The following is a 24,933-nucleotide window of genomic DNA, read 5'->3' as shown; positions in this document are numbered from 1 at the left end:
TAGATTTTGCACATTCTCCCTGTGATCAAATATCTTTCTTCTGGATGCTCCATTTTGCTCTACACCTCAAACTTGTGCCAGTGAGTTAATTGGCTGCTATAAATTATCCCTTAGTGTAGGAAAGTGGCAAAAGAGCAAAGGAGGAAATGGGATTGGATATGTGAGCAAAATAAAATATAGGGCCACAGGGAAATGAGGAGGTAGGGAATGGAATTAATAGGATTCTTCAGTTGAGAGTCACTGTATACCTAATTGGCAAAGGACCTCCTGTGTCAATATATATATATGAGAAAACATAACTTGGATCTTGGTTCCTTATTCATCAAATGTATCGCCCTCAACAGAATAAAATCAGAAAACACCATAAGGTCCCATCTGTAGATAAAAAGAAAGACATTGTGTGTTAAACATATTTTGTCAAAACTCTTGAGAAAAATAAGCTGTTTTTCTTTCCTCGGATACTGCCTGACCTGTTGAGTGTTAACAAGATTTTCTGTTTCTACCTCAGATTTCCATCATCTGCTGGGTTTTTTTAAATGCCTATTTCATTTATTTAATCTTCTTGGTAAAAGCTGTAAGGTTTTAAACCTGTTATGCAATACGATTAGGGAAGCTGTCTTTGGAGTGTGTAGGGAGTCACATTTTGTAGACAGTTCAGGGAGAACATGGATTCCTGATGTTGCCTTTATTAAGGACCAGCCGGGCGTAGATCCATTGGGTCCAAAACTCTCCTGCGGGCCTGGCAACCCTCCGTGCACACCTCTCCTGCGGGCACGGCAACCCCCGTTGGGTGCAAGCTTCTCCTGCGGGCACGGCAATCCCCGTTGGGTGCAAGCTTCCCCTGTGGGCCCGGCAACCATCCCCATCTGACGATTCGTGGACCTGTTGCCGGCCGGGGAATGTCCCCCGGGGCCATGGGCGTACGAGGGGGGAGAGGGAACAACTCACCTCGGCCCCAGGCGGCCATCGCGTCGGCCAGAGGGAGCCGTGGACCCGTTGGGTGTAAACCTCTCCTGCAGCGGCAGTGACGGCCATCTTGTTTGACCCTCTACCGCCACGCTGCACCATGGGAGGAAGGTCAGGCCAGTCCTCCTGGTAGGGGGGCAGGGGGTGAGGGTGGGGGAGCGGATTTATTAAAGTTTATTAAGTTCATTGTTTTTAAAATGTAACAAAACTTGATCAATTCAGACCGCAGGGGAATGGTGAGTAGGGTAAGCGTAAAATTGTTGTGCTATCGTGTACCATTTTGGCTGTATTTCGGGAACAACAAATATATATACTAACTAACAAGATGAGAGTTTTAGTAATATATAATAGATAGATAGATAGATATACAGATAATAAAGCTGCATGTTAGACGTATCTTTGTTTTGAAGACAAGATCGGGTCATTGGGGGCTGTGTATCTTGAGAAGTTTAATAAATATCACCACTTAGAAGTAGCTGTTATGGACGAACATACGTTTGTCATGGTTAGCAGTTTCAGAGTTATAATCTGCGCTTACCGAACATGGTTCTCATAGAATAAGAATGTTTTGGATTTCCTCATTATTCGGAATTACAAATCATTTATCGCCCATATTACTAATCTGCATTTATTAGATCAATGCCTTTATTCCGGCTTTATTATATTTTTGATTATTTTGATGGTGGTTGGTTGCAAAGACTGGATGGTTTTTCTCCGGGTGCTCTGGTTTCAATAGACAATAGGTGCAGGAGTAGGCCATTCAGCCCTTCGAGCCAGCACCGCCATTCAATGCGATCATGGCTGATCACTCTCAATCAGTACCCCGTTCCTGCCTTCTCCCCATACCCCCTCACTCCGCTATCCTTAAGAGCTCTATCCAGCTCTCTCTTGAAAGCATCCAACGAACTGGCCTCCACTGCCTTCTGAGGCAGAGAATTCCACACCTTCACCACTCTCTGATTGAAAAAGTTCTTCCTCATCTCCGTTCTAAATGGCCTACCCCTTATTCTTAAACTGTGGCCCCTTGTTCTGGACTCCCCCAACATTTCGGGGAGTTTCCTCCCACGTTCCAATGACGTGCAGGTTTGTATGTTAATTGGCTGCTGTAAATTGCCATTAGCGCTTGGATATGAAAATAGGAAAACATAGAACGGGTGTACGGATGTCCGCTGGTCGGCATCGACTCTCTGTGGGCCAAAAGGCCTGTTTCCATGCTGTACCTCTAAACTAAACTTAAAACTAAAACTAATAATGACAGACTAAGCAGAATCGGTTAGATTTATCTAAAACAGTAAGTGGATAGTTCAACTCGGATAGGGACCACTCGGAGAGAGCACCTTGTGCTCGGAAACGAGGATGGCTAGGTGATTGGTATTTCAATGGAAGAACATTTTGAGGATAGTGATCACAACTCCAGAAGTTTTAAGAATAGGAACTTGGCCTGAGCTATAGGGGTATGATGGGCAAGCTAGGACTTTATACCTTGAAGTTTAGAAGGCCGAGGGATGATCTTATAGAGGGGTATAAAATCATAAGAGGAATGAATAGGGTGAATGCACAGAGTATTATACCCAGGGTAGGGAAAACAAGAATGAGAGGTTACAGGTTTAAGGTGAGGGCATGATTTAATGGGGACCTAAGAGTCAGAGAGTGGTGCACGTATGAAACAAACTGCCAGTTGAGGCACTTGAGGCAGGTGCTGTAACAGAATTTAAAAGATCCTTGGACAGGTACATGAATTGGTAAAGGTTTAGTAGGATATGGGCCAAACACAGGCTTATGAGTCTAGCTTAGATGGGGCATGGAAGTGTTGGGCCAAAGGGCCTCAATCTGTGATGTATCATTCTACAGTAAACACAAAATGCTGGAGCAACTCAGCATCTCTGGAGAGAAGGAATGGGTGTAATGTTTCGGGTCGAGACCCTTCTTCAGTCTGAAGAAGAGTCTCGACCCGAAAAGTAATCCATTCCTTCTCTCCAGAGATGCAGTTACTCCAGCATTTTGTGTTTACCTTCGATTTAAACCAGCATCTGCAGTTCTTTCCTACACATGTATGATTCTACAACTGGGGATAAGTCTGGACCTTGGGGGAGTTTACTAAATTGGAGTAATGCAGACTACAAAGTTATTAGGCAGGATCTGAAAGGATAGAAAATTGGCTTCATAGAAGGAAGCAGAGGGTGATGGTGGACTAGAGGCCTGTGACGAGTGGTGTGCTTCAGGGTTGGGTGGTGGGCCCATTACTGTTTATCATCTATATCAATGATTTGGATGAGAATGTACTTGGCAAGATCAACAAGTTTGCAGATGGTACAAAACTGGATTGTATTGCAGATAGTAAAGATAGATGTCAAAAATTGCAGCAGGATCTTGATCGGTTTGGCCAGGTGGGCTGAGGAATGGTTGATGGAATTTAATATAGAGAAATGTGATGTACTACATTCTGGAAAGTCTAACATGGGCAGGACATACACAATGAATGGTAGGGGCTTTGGGAAATGTTGTAGAGCAGAGGGATTTAGGAGTGCAGGTACATAGTTCCTTGAAGGTAGCATCACAGGTAGATGGGGTGATCAAAAAGGCTTTTGGCACATTGGCCTTCATCAGTCAGACTTATCGGAAACATACTGTCAAGTTGAAAAGGGTGCAGAGAAGATTTACAAGGATGTTGCCAGGACCCGAGGTCTGTGCTATAGGGAGAGGATAAGCAGGCTGGGACTCTATACCCTGGAGCATAGGAGGATGAGGGGTGATCTTATAGAAGTGTATAAAATCATGAGAGAAATAGATCAGCTAGACACAGAATCTCTTGCCCAGTGTAGGGGAATTGAGAACCAGAGGGCATCGGTTTAAGGTGAAAGGGGAACGATTTTATAGGAATCTAAGGGGTAATCTTTTCCACAAGGGTGGTGGGTGTATGGAATGAGCTGCTGGAGGGCGTAGTTGAGGCAGGGACTATCGCGACATTTACAAAATAATTAGACGCGTACATGGATAGGATTGATTTAGAATGATATGGGCCAAATGCAGGCAAGTGGAACTAGTGTAGTAGATGGGACATGTTGGTTGGTGTGGGCAATTTGGGCCGAACAGCTGGTTTCAACACTGTATGACCCTATGCTCTAAAACTCACCTCATTTATCTACATGCAAAGGGCAATTTGGAGTAACCTAATATCCTACCAATCTGCACGTATTTGGCAGTGGAAGGAAATCAGAGCACCCAGAGAAACGCATGCTCATGAGGAGGATGTGCAAACTGCATTGCTCAGATTGGTAATGTGATTTGTTTAAAATTAACTTGATCCTTGTTAACTTCTGACAACATCTCAGTGTTCGCGGAATTAGGAAGGTTAAACCTAGAGGCTCCTAAGTCACAGGTTTTTGCAATGAATAGTTTCTATATTCAGTTTGACAAATGTATGCTATCTGGATCACAAGGTCATCTTTCATTAATGGCTTGATGTTACAAACATGAACAACTATTGTTTACAATTTTCACGCTTTTCTGAGACAATCACGATCGTATTCAACTCAAGGCATGTGATTATTGGATTGGATTGCTGACATTCATATCGAGCAAATCATTCTATGGTTTGGAAATTGTGAATACAACAGAAATTTGCTCTAAATTGAAGCTCTTGAACCTTACTTTGCCACTCTGTCTGAAGTTATTAAAGTCACACTGACCTCATACGTTTTGCCTCTCATTTCTCTCTGTCTTGCTCTTGCTCTGTGCTAGAGGCTGGGTTGGAATGGCGGGACTGTCATATGTTGAAAGACTGGAGCGACTAGGCTTATATACACTGGAATTTAGAAGGATGAGAGGGGACCTTGTCGAAACATATAAGATTATTAAGGGGTTGAACACGTTAGAGACTGGAGCGGCTAGGCTTGTATACACTAGAATTTAGAAGGATGAGAGGGGACCTTGTCGAAACATATAAGATTATTAAGGGGTTGGACACGTTAGAGGCAGGAAACATGTTCCCAATGTTGGGGGAGTCCAGAACCAGGGGCCACAGTTTAAGAATAAGGGGTAGGCCATTTAGAACGGAGATGAGGGAAAAAAAATTCAGTCTGAGAGTTGTAAATCTGTGGAATTCTCTGCCTCAGAAGGCAGTGGACGCCAGTTCTCTGAATGCTTTCAAGAGAGAGCTAGATAGAACTCTTAAGGATAGCAGAGTCAGGGGGTATGGGGAGAAGGCAGGCACAGGGTACTGATTGAGAATGATCAGCCATGATCGCATTGAATGGTGGTGCTGGCTCGAAGGGCCAAATGGCCAACTCCTGCACCTATTGTCTATTGTCTATTATGGTCATTACCTCCTAGGGGTTCCTTCGCCTTAAGGTCCCCAATCAAATCCAGTTCATTACACAGATGTGGAGGAAACTCCAGCAGGAATCCCACAAGGTCTCAGGGAGAATGTGCAAACTCCACACAGATTACTCGAGAGACCAGGAGTGAACCTGGATCACTGGAGCTATGACACTGCAGCCAAGCAGTTGTGCTGCCCTTTTTCTGCTATTTAGACCAATGAAATTACCTTGCACACCTTATCACACCTAGTCAGCAGAAGTTACTAAGTTTTGTCCACAATGCTGAGTAATATGGATGGTTAAAATATTTAGCTGTGAGAAGACTGGAATTGGAAATTATTTAATTTGTTTTTGATTGATATCTGTGAAATAAGTAATTGATTTTATTGCCTGTCACGCTGAGTAACTGCAGCTCTTTGTGTCTGTACTGATCTATGTCTGATCTATCTGATCTATGAAACCTCAATTTCATGTTATTTGCATTATTTTTAACCAGAAAATATCTGTTATTTTAAGTGGTATATTGGTTGGAATTTAAACTTTGATCTTTAATATAGAACGTAGATCAGTACAGACATAAAGTGCTGGATCAGACACTCAGTGGGTCATGCAGCATTTCTTGAGAACATGGATAGGTGATGTTTTGGATCAGGACCAACCGGATTACTCCAGCTGCCTAACCTGCTGAGTTATTCCTGCACTTTGTGTCTTTTCTGTAAACTAGCATATGTGGTTCTTTGTGTCTACATCTCTCTCGACAGATCAGGACAGCACAGGAAGAGGCTCTTCGGTCCACAATGTCCTTTCAGAACATGATGCCAATTTAAACAAATTTCCTCTGCCTGCACGTTATCCATTTCCGTCCATTCCCTGTGTATCCATGTTAATGCGTGGGAGCCCCAGTGACTGAATGTCCCACCGGCAGCAATGTAAATCTGACCATCTTGCTTAATTTTACTTTTTTAGCATTTCAATTTTAATATTTATTAATTCCTCTATATTTCTGAAAACCCCGCATTTAGAAACACGATGCAGGGCTGTTTTGAATTAGGCCAGTCAGTACTAAACTGCGAATTCCCAAAGGCAGAGGCTTTCATGGATCAGTTGCAAATAATTCTGGGCCACTGATCACTGAACCTTTTCACTATGCTCATTTACCGGTTTAGTTTTTCAAACCAATACAAGAACCACGAAGGTCTAGAAAGTGTCAACAATCATTTCAGCCGTGGTGTGAATGCGACTTCGAGAGCTTCATCTGTGTCCTTTGCACAAAACCGAAAGGACTTTGTGAATTCTGAAATCCAAGTAATTATTTCTAATCATAAGGTTATCAGAAGTATTACATCGTTTCAAGTTAATGAAAATAATATTGGCAAAAGGGGCCCAAATCATGTGCAAATCATAAGACTCGTCTCATTGCATTATCGGTGACCGCTGGGTATGCACATACCAGAGAGATTTAACTAATGACTTTACACGTGTCTTCACTTTGAAAGAGACTGAAAGTACGAGCGAACATTTCGCAGTCGTTCAGTGTGTGTCAGATGCATTGCCACACAATGTGTGTATCTCTCTGGCTGTGGGTGATTTTGGGAGGTTTCCAGCTAGTTGCCTCTCAGTTTCCCCGTGCGTGTGCCACGGTGTCTGCCTTGCTCTCCAAACAATGCTGCCCTTCCCAAGGCTCCGATCCAGCGGTGCTCTGCGGGGCTGGATCCAACCGGGGTATATGCGCAGATGTGCAGGTCATCAATAAACCCTGGAGTGGCCCTTATAACTTGCGAAACGTGGACGATCGGGAGAGGTGGCCGCTCAAATTCTTTAATCGGACCTGCAGGTGTACCGGTAATGGGGGTTTCATCTTTCTTATCTATTCTCATGGCTCCAAAACTAATTTTAAAGGTCGCATATCCATGTTCTCCAGAGATGCTGCCTGGCACGCTGAATTATTCCAGCACGTTGTGTCTTTTGTAAACAAGCCGTTGCAGTTTATCGTGTCTTTTGTAAACAAGCCGTTGCACTTTATCGTGTCTAATATTAATCTTACAATCCTGAACCTTATTCAGGATTTCCTGAGTTCTGGCATCATTGTTTATCTTTCTCTGTTACTTTAAATGCTGTAACATGTGTTTCAATGGACATCAATCAATTTATAAATCCATTGTTTAGAAATGTTATAGTTATACTTGTCATCGTGAATCAACAGATTATATATTTTATCTTGCTAAGTAACATATGTAAGAAATGTTTACTCATTAAACCGTGCAAATTGCTTAAACTTCTCATCGGCTTGGTGGTGTCACTACATTGCCGATGTAACTGTTTTACATTCATTTCACTAACTATATTCTTACCTGGATGTTGTACCTAGACTACCGGCTTACTGTGTATTGTTACAAATCTTGATGTAGTCTACCAATGATCATACCTGCCTAACAGGAGTAAAGCTGATATCAAACGGCCCTGAGAAACAAGGAACTGCAGATGTTTACAAAAAAAAGACATAACATGTTGGAGTAACTCGACGGACCAGGCAGCATCTCTGGAGAATCTAGATAGATGACGTTTAGGGGCGAAGCGTCAGTTACTCCACCATTTTGTGTCTCCGGTGTAAAACAGCATCTGCAGTTCCTTCCAACACCTATCCACCTAGCAAATTCTCACCGTTATACTTGAAATCAGGGGAAGATACAGCATCAAAGTGAGCATCCCAGGCCCACGTTGTCCATGCTGTTCGTGATTAGGCCTATAAACCTCTTCCATGTCCAAATGCCTTTTAAATGTACTGTTATCTGATTCCACTATCTTCTCTGCCAGCTCGTTCCAAATACTGTAGCCATTACCCTTCTGTATGGACAAACATCCCCCTCAGACCTCCTTTACATTTCTCTCCTCTCATCTTAAACCTATGACTTAATTTTTTAAACTTTTAATCCTGTGAAAAAAAATTCTGACTATGGTCGTATCTATCTATACCCTCTCATAATTTTGTAAACCACTCCTCAGCCTCCTCTGTTCCATGAAGAATTGTCACTGCATATCCAATTTATCCTTAACTCCATCCCTGCATTCCAGACAACACCCATGTGAACCTCTTCTGCATTCCCTTTTGCTAACACATCCTCTCACTTTTTTTTGTCTACCCTTGGGCAGAAGGTTGGAAAGTGTGAAAGCACGTGTAACCAGATTCAAGAACAGCTTCTTTCCAGCCATCATTGGAAAATAGATTTGGGTTTGTTTTCAAGTCACTGAAGTGATAGTATAGGTTGAGAATGCTTAATAAGACATGCACAATTGTAGCATTTATCAATACAGCCGTGGAATATAAAAGAGGGAACGTGCTGAATGTTTTTGAAATATTGTTCAGACTTAAATGGAGTATTGTGGTCTAATTTGCAGCATTATACAAAGTATTTGAAGGCAGCAGAGAAGGTGTTATTTCTGAAAAAGTTTCCTTGGGTGATGAGCTACAGATGTAGGGATATGTTTGGGAAGCTAGGACTTCTGACAAAAAAGGTAAAGGCTGAAGGATTTAAAGGTTTGTAAAATGATGAGGGATTTGGACAGAGTGGATAGTGGGAGACTGTTCCCATTGTTAGAGGGATTGAGAACAGGCATCAAATAAAGTGGAAGAGATTTTCAGGAGTAATGTGAGGAAAAACCTTTTGACACAGCATATGGTTGGAATCTAGATGTGAAAATAGAAGTAGGTTTTGTTACAGCAAAGAGTGGGATGAATGATTCGATGTTGGTGAAAAAATTGCTAAGTTTAAAAATAAAGTAGTATTAGAATTGCTCTTTTAGGGAGCCAGCATGGGTTTGGTAAGCCAAATACTCTCCTTTGATGCAGTAACTATTTTATGATTCTATGAACTACAAGGAGATAAAGGAGCAGAGGGGAAAAGGAAAAAAGAATTAATGCTGGAAATTAGGTACAAAGCACTGCAATGGCTGAAACTCTAACATTAAATACAGTGCTGCAAATGCCTAGCATATGTGAATGGGATGGATAATTAAAGTGAAATAACAAGACATAACATGTTGGAGTAACTCAGGCAGCATCTCTGGAGAATCTGGATAGATGACGTTTAGTGGCGAAGCGTCAGTTACTCCACCATTTTGTGTCTACGGTGTAAAACAGCATCTGCAGTTCCTTCCTACACCTATCCACCTAACAAATTCTCACCGTTCATTCTGAGCTTGCAGTTGCTTGTCATTTTAATTTCTATTCTACTTAACTGTCTTTAATTCCACAAAATTCTGAAACAGTATCTTGTCTTCCATCTTGGTTCTTAGGATTGAACACTGAATAAACACAGAGTTAAAACATTTCCGATAGCTAAATTGGCCAGTTTTGATCAAAGGCTATCAACTTCCATTTTTCTTTCTGCACGGATCCTGCTTGATTCATTTAATATTTCCAGTATGAGTTTCAGATTGAATAATTGCAATGTTTTGTATGACATTTTTTCCTTCTCTTCCCAGTCCTTCAATTTCCATTTCAGTCAGACAAATACAAAAACTTCTTAAATGTCAGTCAATTAAGAAGCCTTTCAACTGCCCTTTGTGTCTGTCTCTTTTGGTCTCTATCCTGTCAGAGATGTTCCCTGTTCACTCCACCTCTTTCCTTTCTCTGCAACCTAAAGCATGTTTAATTTCTAATTATTTCCAAATCTGATAAAGTAATTGACTCTGTTTCCTTCCTTTCATAGATGCGGCCTGACCAGCTGATCGTTTCAAGCATTTTCCGGTTTTGGTTTAAATGATTGTAATGTCTTGTTTTAAACGGATGGCTCATTGTTGAGCAGAGTTGATGACATTAGAGCCATAAAGCCATTTTGAACAATGTTATTAATGAGCTCATAATTTTCATTAAGCAGTGAATCTTTCCGTTTCACTTAAATAGGAAACTATGCCGGATACAACTGTGGAGGGTGTAAATTTGGATGGACTGGTTTGAACTGTGACCTGAGAAAACCACCAGTGATCAGAAAAAATATTCTTTCATTAACCCCAACGGAGCAAGAGCAGTTCTTGGATGCTTTAGATAAAGCTAAAACGACAATCCATCCAGATTATGTCATTGCAACCCAACACTGGCTGAGTTTGCTGGGGCCAAATGGAACTCAGCCACAAGTTGCAAATGTATCAATATATAATTATTTTGTGTGGCTTCATTACTATTCTGCACGAGACACACTACTAGGTTAGTTTACGCTTTGTATATTGGCTTTTATGTCCAAAGATTGCCTTTATTTTATCTGTATCACCAATTTTATACTGAAGTAAATTAATAATCTAGCTGCCACTTAAAATGAGTAATTAATTTGTATCTTCTCATAGCATACTAGCACATTCAACAATGGTATTTTGTAACAATGAAAAAATATCTCTTTATTGTGTGGTCACAATTAAACCATGCACTATGAAAAACAGTTTTATTGTAATTGATTACAGTGAATATCAGAACACGAATAACAGTTTGCCATTCAATTTGATCTTGACTAACCAGTACCTCAACTCCATTTATTTGTATTTTCTCTATTTCCCAGCACGTTGTTGAAAAATAACGTCCCAGAGGAATGGAAAATTGGGAATGTTATGCCATTGTTCAAGAAGGAGCCGAGGCAAAAAAGGGGAAACTATAGGCTAGTTAGCCTGACTTTAGTCGTTAGTAAGATTTTAGAGTCCTTTATAAAGGGTGAGATTTTGAGTACTTGGAAGCACATGATAAAATAGATCAAAGTCAGCATGGTTTTGTGAAGGGGAGATCTAGCCTGACAAATCTGTTGGAATTCTTTGAGGATGTAAATAGCAGGATAGACAAAGGAGCATCAGTGGATATTGTTTAGTTGTATTTTCAGAAGGGCCTTTGATAAAGTGTTGCACATGAGGCTGCTAAACAAGATGAGAGCCCTTGGTATTAGAGGGGAGCTACTAGCATGAATAGAAGATAGACACAAAATGCTGGAATAACTCAGCAGGTCAGGCAGCATCTCTGTAGAAAAGGAATACTGTAGGTGACGTTTCCGTTGAGATCCTTTCAGACTGAAGGAGAGGGAAACTAGAGGTATGAAAAGGTTCAGAACAAATCAGAGCTCGCATAGGTGGAGCCCACAATGGTCCATTATTGGCTGTGGAAGGAGTAATAATGAAGGGATATATGGATGCAACAGTAGAACCAGTCGGACAAATAAGATGGAGAAGTGGGCGGAAAGAGAGGGAATACACGGGCTACCTGAAATTAGTGAAATCTATTCAGACCGCTGGGTTGTTAGCTGTCCAAGCGAAATATGAGGTGGTTTCCCTCCAATTTGCGTGTGGCCTCACTCTGAAAGTGGAGGAAGCCCAGGTCAGAAAGGCCAGTGTGGGAATGGGAGGGGAATTAAAATGCCGGGCAACCTGGAAATCAGCATTTTGTGTCTCGCTGAGTTACTCTAGAATCTTGTGTCTTCCAGAAATGCACCTGTCCTGCTGGGCTACTCCAGTATTTTGTGTCTATCGTCGGTGTAAACCCGCATCTGTAGTTCCTTCCTACACAGGAGCGTGAATGGAAGGTTGGCTGAATGGCAGCAGGCAAAGAATGGGAATAAAGGGGGCTTTTTCTGGTTGGCTGCCTGTGACTAGTTGTGTTCCGCAGGGATAAGTGGGGTCCACTGCTCTTCAGTTTATGTCCTAATGATTTCTCTCTTGGAGAGAAGGCAGGTGAATGGGGTTGAGAAGGAAAGATAGATCAGGCATGATTGAATGGCGGAGTAGACTCAATGAGCCAAAGGGCTTAATTCTGCTCCTATGACTTATGAACTTATTTTTTAAAATAAATTTAATGCTGTAGAGTGTTTTTATTCTCACAGGACCTGGTCGACCATTTAAAGGTATTGATTTTTCACATCGAGGTCCATCTTTCCTTACTTGGCATCGATACCATTTGATGTTACTGGAGAGAGATTTACAAGTTGGTATTCTATAATCTAGTTTTGGTTTAAATATTATGGTGCATTGTTTTATGTTACGCATGGGTTCATTAACTGTAAATAGAATGTTGTAAATAAAGGGAGGATTGAGTTCTGTGCAAAAGTAGGAATTGTCGTCTTTGTGAGACTTAGAACAGTGCAGCAAAGGAACGGGCCATTCGGCCCACAATGGATAGCCTTAATGTACGATTTTCTATAATTTTATCTCTATTACTTATAAATTATTGTTATTCTTATGACCTTTTCATCAGAATAATATTTCAACTTGGTTAAGAGAACATATTTCTGTGTTAGTCCAATACTGGGTAGCACAGTGGCGCAGCAGTGGAGTTGCTGCCTTGCAGTGTCAGAGATCCAGGTTCAATCTTGACTACAGTGCTCTCGGTACAAAGTTTGTAGTTCTCCCTGTGACGACGTGGGTTTTCTCCAGGTGCTCTGGTTACTGCCCACATTCCACAGATGTGCAGATTTGTAGGTTTATTGGCTTCTGTAAATTGTCCAAAGTATGTAGAATAGAACTAGTGTACAATTGATTGCTGGTTGGCGCAGACTCGATGGACCGCAGGGCCTGTTTCCATGCTGTATCTATAAACTAAACTAAACTGGGAAGTATTTTCATTCTTTTTTTGTCTGGTAATAATGATATGTATTGTTTAGTCAATAGCAAATAAGTTCACATACCTTAGCAACACTCTCAAGATCAATCAACATTAAAGACAAAGTCTACATCAGGATAGCAAAAGCCAGCTCGGCTTCTGGAAGATTGAGATGTGAATTGTAGGAACAAAGAAGAATTGGTGTGAAGACCAAGCATATCTTGCTGTTGTCGTACCCGCCTTACTCTATGCTTTTGAGACATCGGCAGTGTACAGTAGACATTCCAGACAGTGTAACCACTTACATGTGACCCGTTCACACATAATACTTTACATCAAAGGGCAAGACCAGATCACAGACACACTGATTCTATTCCAAGCAAACTTCCCCAACATCAATACATTGCTGATAGAATCACAGATCAGGTGGGCAAGACATGTCAGAAGAATGTCTGATGACAGAATACCAAGGCAGCTGCTTTATGGAGTGCTGAGTTAGGGCAAACAATGACATGATGTAGAGGAAGAGAATTTCAAAGACTCTCTTAGAACATCCCTCGAGAGTTTCAACATTGCAAGCCCAATAACAACAATGAACGAGCGTTTGCACAGGTATGTGAATAGGAACGTTTTAGTCATATGAACCAAATGTTGGCAAATGGGACGCGTGGATGGGCACCATGGTTGAGTTTGGTCAAAGGATCAGTTTCCATGCTGTATGACTCTGTGACATATATCACTGGGAACAACAAGGTTCGGATTGTCCTGTTTGGCGTACTCTCATAAAAAGCTAGAATGGAGGAAGCAAAGATAAAAAAGCAGTAATTGTCATTGATAGTGATAGTAATTGCAATTGATGCTACAGCATCTCTATCTCTCTATTATCTTTGTGGAAGGAACACTGGAGCCGTGATTGGTCTAATCAGTCATCTCCGTATACTCACAACATTAATGACTAGGTCTTTATCGACTTACTCGAACGAGTGATGAACAACAATAACTATATATTTTTTATGCCAAAAAATGAAGGCCATTCAATTCCTTGAGTCCTTGCCAGAGCATCGCATTATCCCACATTCCACTGTCACCTATACTCTCTCACTTGTCCATCTACTTCACACTGATTCTCCTACCCACCCATTTACACTTGGGGGGGTGGGGTGGGGGTAACTTGTTGTTATCAATTAACCTACTAACCAGCACATCTTCATAAAGTGAAAGGAAATTTCAACACCCAATGGAGACCCTACATGGTCAAATGGAGATCATGAATGAACCAGGTCACAGGAGCTGTGAAGCAACTGCATCACACTATCACCCATGGCTATCTTATATTCATTCAACGCCTGAAATAGGCATTTCTTTGTCTTTCTCTTTTTCTCTTGCAGGAACTCATAGGAAATGAATCATTTGCACTTCCATACTGGAATTTTGCCACAGGAAATAAGGATTGTGATGTGTGCACAGATTCTTTGTTGGGATCCCAACGTCTTGATGAGCAGTCATTAATAAATCAGAGCTCTAGGTTTTCGCGATGGGAGATTGTATGTGACAGGTTAGTAATTGAATATTGCAAATTGCATTAGAATTCTGCACTAAACATAATTTTAATATTGAATATCTTAGAAGTAAATCACTAGCTGTATTAAGGAAGATCTTAAAATCAGGAATGATGCTAAATGCAAGGATCTAAAATTTGTATCGCACAACACAACATGCAATTGAATCTCCAAGCAAAATGTTTAGTTACCAACTGAAATCTGGGTCTAACATTGTAGATTGTGAAATCCACAGATTTCCTCTTGGGTCTTCCATGCACCTGATGCACTAGTGCATGAAGATGCCCAGAGTGTACAATGGCAAAGATAGACACAAAATGCTAGAGTAACTCAACGTTCAGGCAGCATCTTTGGAAAAGTGGATAGTTAACATTTTGGGCCAGGACCCTTCATCAGACTGATTGTAGTAAGGAGAGTGGGGGAAAAAACTGGAAGCGAGGGGGGTGAAAAAAACCCAGGACAAATTAGGGCCAGCAACGGATCCCCGATCCCCAAGCAAGGAGGATCCCCGATAAGCCGTTTTTTGCTTTTTTTGGATAGAGACGGGTATGAGCCCAAGAGGGAAACATAGTTATGAACTGTGGAGTTGGTTAATGGTCTTTTGGTGGCGAGACAGGGGAAAAGGGGATGGGAGTGCGTGAGGGGGATTGGGAACAGGGAGGAAAGAGGGAGTTGTTTGTAGAAGTTACCTAAAATTGGACAATTCAATGTTCATACCATTGTAAGCTACCCACGGTTTGTAAGCTACCCAAGTGGAATAAGTGTTCCTCCTCTAGTTTGTGTGTGATTTCACCCTGGCAATGGAGGAGGCCCAGAACAGAAAGGTCAGTATGGGAACGTGAGGGGGAGTTAAAAATGGTTAGCAACTGGAAGATCCATAAGACCTTGGTGGGGATCTAGTGTAAGAGTTCAGTGTACAATGACACCTACTGCATGTGACCATCAGACTTAATCCTGAGCAGCATAAACTTCTGGAGTGCAGCTCTAAAACTGATTTTAATGTGGTCCATTTTAACTTAAATCTGCCATTGGGAAGTTTTTCCGTGTCCCACCCCTTCTGATGTGGACTGAAGAAAAACATTTAAGTGTTTTGTGTACAATATATTTAAGGTTTTAGGTTGAATGCACGCTATCAGACCTAAATTGATAGCCTTCATTTCAAAAACTGCTTCTGCCCTCCAGAAGGTTTCCATCATTTTGTGTTCCTCTACCCTAAGAATATTGAGTCCTGGCATCATCATGAACTGTACCTGTAATGTACCGCGTCGAGAGTGACCATCTAGTACCCACCTACACTAACCCCATTTTGTGCAATGGCACTTCAAGTGCCACTGACAGGGTTCATTAGATGTACAACAAATCCTTTCTGTTCCCTACAATCACTGTGTATGTAATGCGCCTACTAGTCCCAAAGTACCTCTGTTCACCTTCAGAATCTGGCCACCTCACCACCTGATCAATATCATCTTGTAGTCAATGATGATCAATAAAACCACAATTTTCTTGTCATCTGAAAACTAAGTAATCAAATTCCAATGCTCATATCTAAATCATTAATGTACATAAGAAACAGTCAGGATCACCGTCCCGTCCCTGTAGTGTTCCACTGGTCTCAGGCTTCCAACAAACTGACTGCCCCCTTGATATTTCTAAACTCTATGCATATGATCTAATTTGAACAGCCTTCCAGGATATCTCCCTTATTACTGCAGTAATGGATTTCCTTTATCAAAATTGCAGTGTCACCTCTGCTTTCACACCTCTGATGCCTCCTTCTCCTGCCATGCCTAGAGATCCATTCCCTTGAAATGTTGAGTTGCTGGTTCTGCCCTTCTTTCAGCCATGTCTCTGTTTTAGCAACATTATTCTGTTCTTATATGCTGTTTCCCACTCTTAACTTCATCCGCCTGACTAGTCTGTTTCCTTGCATTAAACCAGACACAGTTTAGCCTGCCATTCCACACGTAAGCAGGTTTGATGAATGGAAAGCCTTTCCTTCTCTGATAAGAATGTAGGGAGATAAAAATTGAATCAGTGTAAAAAACTGTGTCTGATAGTTGGCATGGACTTTATAGGCCAAAGGTCCATTGCTCTTCTATTTCTATACACATAGTTCCCCATTTTAAACAAAACAGCTGCTGCAGGTAAATTTGCCAATGTTGTAGTACTGTCCTACTGTAAGGTAGAAATACGTAGCTCCATTACGTTGGAATACTGACTTGCTGATCCGTGACCTTTCAAGCATACGTCTCCAAAATAAGTGAATTTTACTGCAGTATTTTTAATGTCTTAATGAAATTAAAATGTGGGATTATTTCCTTTTGAGTTATCCCCAAGAAACCAGTGTGGACCACTGCAGTCCATGTGGTGAAGGTACATTTGCAAGCAATAGGACGTTTGCAATGTTTTGATACAACTGAATAGCTGATTTGGCCATTGTAATGGATAGTTAGTTATACATTAACCACATCATTGACAACAGTCAATATAAATTAGATTGGGGGTAACAATGGAAGACCTTCTTCCCTGAAATACATTACAGAAACAAATGGATTGTTTTAACAATCCAGTACTTATACGGTGACCATCACCAGATTTTTCGGTTTAAATGTATTTATTTATGTTAAATTAAATTCTCCAGCTGCTATGTTTCTATGTTTCTATGCAGGAATGGGATTTGTCTCCATTTGATTACTCCAGGCCTCTGGAATACTGGTTCAGCAACATTAACACTGGCTTACAGTAAGGATGTATTATTATGTTCTAATATTCTATTTTGTGCTTTTCATGTGAAACTATAGTTTGGATGATTATAATCGCTTTGTTACTCTTTGTAATGGAACAAATGAGGGTCCAATCAAGAGAGGGTTCATGGAAATGAACAACGTTCAGTTGCCAACCATGGAGGATATCCGCCATTGTTTATCTGTCAAAGAGTTTGATTCTCCACCTTATTTCCAGAATTCCAGCTTCAGCTTCAGGTAACATATTCAAACTTAAGCCTGAAATGAGAAATTAGTATAAACTGGCTTTACAGTACTTAACAAAGAACTTCATGAAAATAGACACACTTTAGGAAAGCTGAAGAAACCCAGGTCACGGAGACTGTTAAATTCAAAAGTTTATCAGGAAAATGTCTGGCACCTGTGTTCATGATTCCTGAAGGTTAAATGTGGTCATGACTTGTTATTCAGGTGCCAATTAGGACTCTAAAATGTGGTCCAAAATATCTGTTCATGTATTTGACAGATGAACGCCATAATTGGGCACAATCCTTGCAACCACTGACAAGCATGCACAGCTGTAAGATCATGAAGAAAATCTATGAATGAAACCAGAGCCATTTTACACTTTTTAAATGTTTGCCCCTCTCATCTTAAAGCTATGCCCTGTAGTCTTTGATATTTCAACCGTAGGAAAAACGTTCTCTCTACTCTATCTATGCCTCTCAAAATTTTATATACCATTTCTTACCTTTTACTTCATTTGGGTGTTCCCTCAAGCTTGGACGTTCCACAGAAAAATATCCATCTGTGGAGAATAAAATGGAACTAGTGCAGAATTAGTGGAAACAGATGCTGAAAGGTTGGTGTAGACTCAGTAGGATGAAGGGGCTGACTCAATAACTCAATGACTGCTGAGGAGCTAAAGCCTTACTTCTCAAAAAAACATAGTTGAAATGAAAAGGTAAGAAACAACATTGCAGTTAAAAAAAACCTCAATGACAGAAGATATTAAGATTTTTATTTTGTATTGTGTGCAGTTCTGGTCACCCCATACCAGGAATGATGTGGCGGCTTTGGAGAGGGTACACAGAAGGTTTACCAGGATGCTGCCTAGATTAGAGGGTTTTGGCTACAGGGAGAGGTTGCATAGACTTGGATTATTTTCTGTGGAATGTCGGAGGTTAAAGAAAGACTTAATAGAAGTATATTAAATGAGCGGCATAGACTGGGGAAAATTAGAACGTTTCTCTCAGGGTGTTCATGGCTTGTTACAATGGATGCTTTCTGTAACTATTTACTTGTATGTTGGTGACTGGCATGCAGGATCATCATAATCATCAAAATATCATCATCTAAACTTTATGGCAACAGTTGCTTAGTGTTTTTAAGTATTTTTTTGTAACGTGTAACATAGGTGTATGCCTAATACAGCAGCTGCACATAACTGCATTTGCCTCAACATGTACTTAGGGTAGGCTTTCCATTGATTAAAACCATTTTCAGCACCCAAGAAGTTTTATTAATTTGAAGATTAGAGAGCAGATCCATTCTGTCCAATCTCCATATGTAATAACCTTGAACAAAGAGCTTTCAGTATTTAATACATTTCCCCTGATGATACTTATGGTTATGGGTATGGATGCATTCCAATGTGCACAGAAGTGAGAACCAGACATATCCAAATTTATTTCTAAATATTCAGTGGAATTTAATGTGGTTTTAAATGCTTGGTATCATTTGAAATAGCTGGATGAATGGAGGTAATATTGACTCCTTTATTGCTCATGCAGAACTGAAAGAGATAAAGAACCACAAACTATTAATGTGGTCTTGAAATGCCTTATTTTGATATCCTGTTTGAATTGAACTTTGTGAGAATAATAATTTTTGGAATGAATAAATGTAAATATTGTACAGTAACTATTGCAGTGATATTGAATAACTAATAAATTATTTACTGAAGATAAGCAGTTGAACAAAACTGAAATTAAAGCGTTGAGGGATCTTTGCTCTCATCTAAATCCAGAAAAGTGACATTAAATTTCTAATGCCTTTTGATCACAATTGCCAGATTACCTAATATCATTTATGGCTTTTTGGAGATGTATAAAAATAAAATAAATCTTCCTTTTCAAAGCTTGCCTTTTGCCCTTGGTTGCATGTTGTAGGTTAGGCACACTGCATGAAGCCAATTAATGCCATTATGAAAATCTATTATGACACAATTGGAAAAGCTGCTTGGTACTTAAAACGAACTTTCAAAGTTTTGATTTGCAAAACTAAAACTAGCTGTATCAATGCAGATTTGTAATATGAAATTCATTATTTTTGCACAAATGTTCTTCCTCCTCTCCCCTCTTCATTAATGAAATGAAAATACGTTGGTTAGGTTAGTTTACTGTCATACACTCTAGTGTGCAATGAAATTCCTTGTTCACATGAATGTCACAGAGTGCAGTATACATTCAGTAATGATAAATCCAACAATGATTGCAATGCACTAGAATGGTGCCTTATTCTAAGCACAATAATGAAATAACAAAATGAGGTAGTTAACTGTAAGAGTATGTGGCAGCACCCCTGTTAAGAGGCTGTGAAAGAGTCTAATCGCAATGGGTAAGAAAATGTTCTTGAGTCTGGACGTCTGAGCTTGCAAGCTCCTATATCATCTCCTGGAATTAGAAGAGAGTAAAGGGAACGGCCAGGGTGGCTGGAATTTCAGGCGATACCGCCAGCCTTCCTGATGCAATGCACTGTGCAGATGGACTGGATGGAAGTGAAGAACTTGTGATGGGCTTGGCAGTCAGGCAATCAGGAGCAGAGCAGTCAGGAGCAGAGCAGTTGCTATACCGAGCAGAGGTGCAGTTTTCTTGAGATTTAATTTGTTACCTTTATAAGTACTCAAAATTAATGGGAATTTCTATTCCCTATAGATTTGCCAAATTTTATACAAAAGCTGTGTAAAACTGGAACATAACTATTTCCCTTTTTCTTTCAGAAATTCGCTTGAGGGGTTTGCTGCACCAGATGGGGAACTTAAATCTAATGACTTTCAGAGTCTTCATAACCTGGTTCATTATTTTTTAAATGGAACAAATGCACTTGCGCACTCTGCAGCAAATGATCCACTTTTTGTGGTATGTTTGTATCTTACCTAGAATGATTGAGCTGCAATGATTTTACCAAATCAAGGGGGTAAGTAGGGAGAAGGTAAGATTAGGAGATAAAGGAGGAATTAATGCTTGGAGTCAGAGATGTATGCAATTAACTAAACAAGTACTTTGCATCTGAGTTTGCAAGGAAAAGAACATGGAGGATAGGGAGATCAATGAGGGAGTACTAATATACTAAGGCAGGTTGAGATCAAGAAGGAGATGGTGTTGGATCCCCAGGGCCTGATGGCATGTATCCCAGGTTAATGAAAGAGGAAAGCGAGGAGCTTGCAGGGGCCTTCACAAAGATCTTTGTATCATCTCAAGCTGCAGGTGAGATCCAGGAGGATCGAAGAGTAGCTAAAATTGTTCTTTTGTTTAAGAAGGGAAGCAGAGATAACCCAGGAAATTATAGGCTGCTTCATCTTTATGCTGGGACTGGCCAGTGTAAGAAGTCCATTCTTTTGGGTGGCAGCACTGACTTTAAGTAGAAGTAAAGGCAAGCTTATTTATCTTAATCTTTTTAATTAATCTTCAGATCTACCAAGATTTTAATCACATTTATATTTTCATTTTTTGTAAAGTCAATTTGAACGTTTCAAGTCCCATTGACAATGGACCAGCTTAGAAATAGTTTACAAGCATTTGGCAGCATTGATGATTCAAACGTTAGGAAAGTGTGACACCTGGAAAATAAAACATCCATGATTTTTTTCCCATATTTTCTTGAACTTTTGGCTCATTTGCCTGAAGACAGCCGTACAACTGGGACAAAAAGTTTACTGGTATCAATTTTTTATATTGTAATAGGTGCTTCATGCCTTTACTGATGCTATTTTTGATGAGTGGATGAAACAAAACAGTCCCTCCATCAGCGTGTGGCCTGAGGAGATGGCACCTATTGGGCACAACAGGCAATTTAACATGGTGCCATTTTACCCACCAATGACTAATGAGGAGCTCTTTGTATCTTCCAGTGAGCTTGGATATTCATATGAAATTGAGTTATCAGGTAGGCTTAAAAATATTTTGATCCATAAGTTCATTATTTTGCCAATCAAGAAAAATATTGGATTGAATCATGTTTTTAATGACTTCTCAGTTTGGATATTTTTAATGAATTATGAAAATTAATGCAAATAATTTGAAATATTTAGTATTTTTTAAATGTTGGAAGGGATTTAACATCTGCTTTCAACAAGCCGTGGACAGAACTGAAGCTTTGCCTCAGCCTTGCTTCCTGTCAAGGCCTTGCTTTCTCTCCATATCTTGAAGAGTGCTTCAGCCTAATCAACTATAAAAACCTTGCTGCCTAATGCCCAGTCAATTTGATTCTTCACATCCAGCTAAGGTGAGGACAGGGACTGTAGGAAACAATTCCTGGTGAAAGATCAGAATCAGAATAACCTTTTGTCATCCAAAAAAACAAGTCTTTTGGATGAAATTCTGTTACCCACAGTCTAACAATAAGAGCAATAAAAATAAGCAATAACACACACAATCACAAACCAACACAAAACATCCATCACAGTGAGTCTCCTCCAGTCACCTCCTCACTGTGATGGAAGGCCAGAATGTCTTTTCTCTTCCCCTGCCATCTTCTCCCGCGGTCAGGCTGTTGAAGTTGCCACGTCGGGGCTCTCGACATTGAAGAGAATGTCGTGGCCTGTTCCAGGCCGCGCCAGACAGTGAAAGGTCCGCAGCAGGCCGACCCAAGCCCCGCGATTCAGGGTGGGCGAAGACGCTACCGCCTGCCGGAGCTCCCGATGTCGGCCCCCACCCAGGGGCCTGCGAGCTTCTGATATCCACGCGGCCCGCGGACGAAGCCTCTGAAGGTGAGTCGCAGCCGCACTCGCAGCGCCACCACAGCCTCCGAAGGCAGCCAGCTCCGCAGATGGTCAGTCCGGTCCGCGGGCCCTGCGAACCAGAGCCTAGGTAGTCCCAGGTGGAGGCCACCAGCACCAGATGTTTGGCCGATGGTAGGCCGCAGCGGGAACGGAGACATGACCCAGAAAAAAGGTCGGGTCTCTGTTCGGAAGAGACAATTTTACAGTTCCCCCCCCCCGCTACACATAGTACACAACCGCAAAAAACACTACATCACATCTAAACACTACAATTAAGACAAAAACCAACACAAAACACAAAAGACAAACGGACTGCAGATGAGCCGCAGCTGCTGTGCAGCACCGCCACTTCCTGGTCAAGTCCAGTATATAAAATAATGAAAGGCAAAGACATGGTAGTTGTTTCAAATACCTAATCTCATAGCTTTAAGGTGACAGGGAGAAAGTTAAAAGAACATTTACGAGGCAAGTTTCTTTTAGTCAAAGGTAGGTGCCTTTAGTCAAAGGTAGGTGCCTATAGTTAAGACGGATTTGGAATGTTATGGGCCAAACACAGGTAAGTGGAACTAGTGTAGATGGGACATGTTGGTCGGTGTGGGCAAGTTGGGCTGAAGGGCCTGTTTCCAAGCTGTATGACTCTGAATCTAAAAGTAGTATTTTTTGCAAACAACTTTGTGTCAAGTGCTACCTGTGTTGTACGGAGAAACCCAAAGAAGGCATTCGTCACTTTAACTACTTATGCTAAAGACCTCATACCTGCTTCAAGCTTGGTAAAGAAAGCCAGGCTGCCTAACATTTAGGTTATTTAGCATAGGAACAACACATTGGAGTGGAAACTAATTTTTACATCTAACTGTGTGATAAATGACTATATTTAAAGATGAATAATCTGACAGTTCTACATTCTTTATTGCCATGAGAATAAATATTAACTTGTTTCATGGATTTTACAGAACCTCAAACTTCCTTGGGTACCATACTTGGTGTGACCTTCAGTGGAATCTTCGTGGGTCTTGTCCTTTTGACCGTATTGCTGATAATAATTTCACACCAAAGAAGAAATCAAGGTTTTGAATACTTGTTAAATTCAAAGTTTTCCAACAAAATGTATACTGAAGATATTTAGTTTATGCTTGATATAACTATTATTGCCATAATTATGTTACTTCTAAGGTGATTTAAATGTTTTACATCAAAGCATGACCAATAATGTTTTAGAAATTTCAATTTATCTGCTTGCAGTACTATGAACTCGCAAATTAGCTTCTTATTGCCTGTGTAATCTGATTAAAATTAGATCTGAAATTTTCAAAATAATGATAAAATCATCACATGAAATTTTTTCATCTACTACTGCAATTAAATTTATATTCTATATGTATTTGGTTTATATAATCTGCCATCAATGATAATATACTCTTAGAAATTTTGGATATCACTGCTGGGATTTGTGGGATGATTTGTCTCTTATTTACAGATCTGTAAATGGCTTGGATCTTTCATTTTTGAAGTGCTTTCAAATTGAATATGTTGATTTGGTTGACAGACAGAAAGCAAAGAGTGGGGATAAATGGGTCCCTTTCGGAATGGCAGGCAGTGACCAGTGGGGTACCGCAAGGTTCGGTGCTGGGACCCCAGCTATTTACGATATACATTAATGACTTAGACGAAGGGATTAAAAGTACCATTAGCAAATTTGCAGATGATACTAAGTTGGGGGGTAGTGTGAATTGTGAGGAAGATGCAATAAGGCTGCAGGGTGACTTGGACAGGTTGTGTGAGTGGGCGGATACATGGCAGATGCAGTTTAATGTAGATAAGTGTGAGGTTATTCACTTTGGAAGTAAGAATAGAAAGGCAGATTATTATCTGAATGGTGTCAAGTTAGGAGGAGGGGGAGTTCAACGAGATCTGGGTGTCCTAGTGCATCAGTCAATGAAAGGAAGCATGCAGGTACAGCAGGCAGTGAAGAAAGCCAATTGAATGTTGGCCTTCGTAACAAGAGGAGTTGAGTATAGGAGCAAAGAGGTCCTTCTACAGTTGTACCGGGCCCTGGTGAGACCGCACCTGGAGTACTGTGTGCAGTTTTGGTCTCCAAATTTGAGGAAGGATATTCTTGCTATGGAGGGCGTGCAGCGTAGGTTCACTAGGTTAATTCCCGGAATGGCGGGACTGTCGTATGTTGAAAGGCTGGAGCGATTGGGCTTGTATACACTGGAATTTAGAAGGATGAGGGGGGATCTTATTGAAACATATAAGATAATTAGGGGATTGGACACATTAGAGGCAGATAACATGTTCCCAATGTTGGGGGAGTCCAGAACAAGGGGCCACAGTTTAAGAATAAGGGGTAGGCCATTTAGAACGGAGATGAGGAAGAACTTTTTCAGTCAGAGGGTGGTGAAGGTGTGGAATTCTCTGCCTCAGAAGGCAGTGGAGGCCAGTTCGTTGGATGCTTTCAAGAGAGAGCTGGATAGAGCTCTTAAGGATAGCGGAGTGAGGGGGTATGGGGAGAAGGCAGGAACGGGGTACTGATTGAGAGTGATCAGCCATGATCGCATTGAATGGCGGTGCTGGCTCGAAGGGCTGAATGGCCTACTCCTGCACCTATTGTCTATTGTCTATTAAATATGGTGGAAATTTTAAATTGTCTTTTCACATCCAATTTATGATCTATATTTTAAAATAAAACATCTATAGGAGTTATTATCCCTTAACTATTCTGCTGATTGGCTGCATGTTTTATTTGATGGACTGTTCTGGAATATTCCAAAAATGCTTCTTTGAATGATTGTTT

At 40.8% G+C, this 24,933-nt stretch overlaps 1 protein-coding gene across 1 annotated transcript; it reads left to right on the top strand.

Moving 5' to 3' along the window:
• Nucleotides 1–6,790: 6,790 nt before the first annotated feature.
• dct (dopachrome tautomerase) lies at nucleotides 6,791–24,335 on the top strand. Its single transcript, XM_078402334.1, has 8 exons — nucleotides 6,791–7,127; nucleotides 10,189–10,488; nucleotides 12,137–12,237; nucleotides 14,241–14,407; nucleotides 17,213–17,392; nucleotides 20,136–20,274; nucleotides 21,100–21,301; nucleotides 23,090–24,335. Exons 1-8 carry the CDS (start codon nucleotides 6,830–6,832, stop codon nucleotides 23,260–23,262), a joined length of 1,560 nt encoding a protein of 519 aa, XP_078258460.1. The 5' UTR covers nucleotides 6,791–6,829; the 3' UTR covers nucleotides 23,263–24,335.
• The last annotated feature ends 598 nt before the right edge of the window (nucleotides 24,336–24,933 follow it).

Source organism: Rhinoraja longicauda, chromosome 7 (assembly GCF_053455715.1).
Source record: "Rhinoraja longicauda isolate Sanriku21f chromosome 7, sRhiLon1.1, whole genome shotgun sequence".
Classification (NCBI taxonomy): Eukaryota; Metazoa; Chordata; class Chondrichthyes; order Rajiformes; family Arhynchobatidae; genus Rhinoraja; species Rhinoraja longicauda.
Note: the sequence above shows the minus strand (reverse complement) of the source record. Positions and strands in the feature narration are given on the sequence as shown.

Excerpts from the sequence above, each read along its gene's own strand:
- dct (XM_078402334.1), top strand. The coding sequence starts at position 6,830 with ATGCATTGCCACACAATGTGTGTATCTCTCTGGCTGTGGGTGATTTTG. Across the intron at positions 7,128-10,188 it reads TCGGACCTGCAGGTGTACCG|GAAACTATGCCGGATACAAC; the intron begins GTAATGGGGGTT and ends TCACTTAAATAG. Across the intron at positions 10,489-12,136 it reads TGCACGAGACACACTACTAG|GACCTGGTCGACCATTTAAA; the intron begins GTTAGTTTACGC and ends TTATTCTCACAG.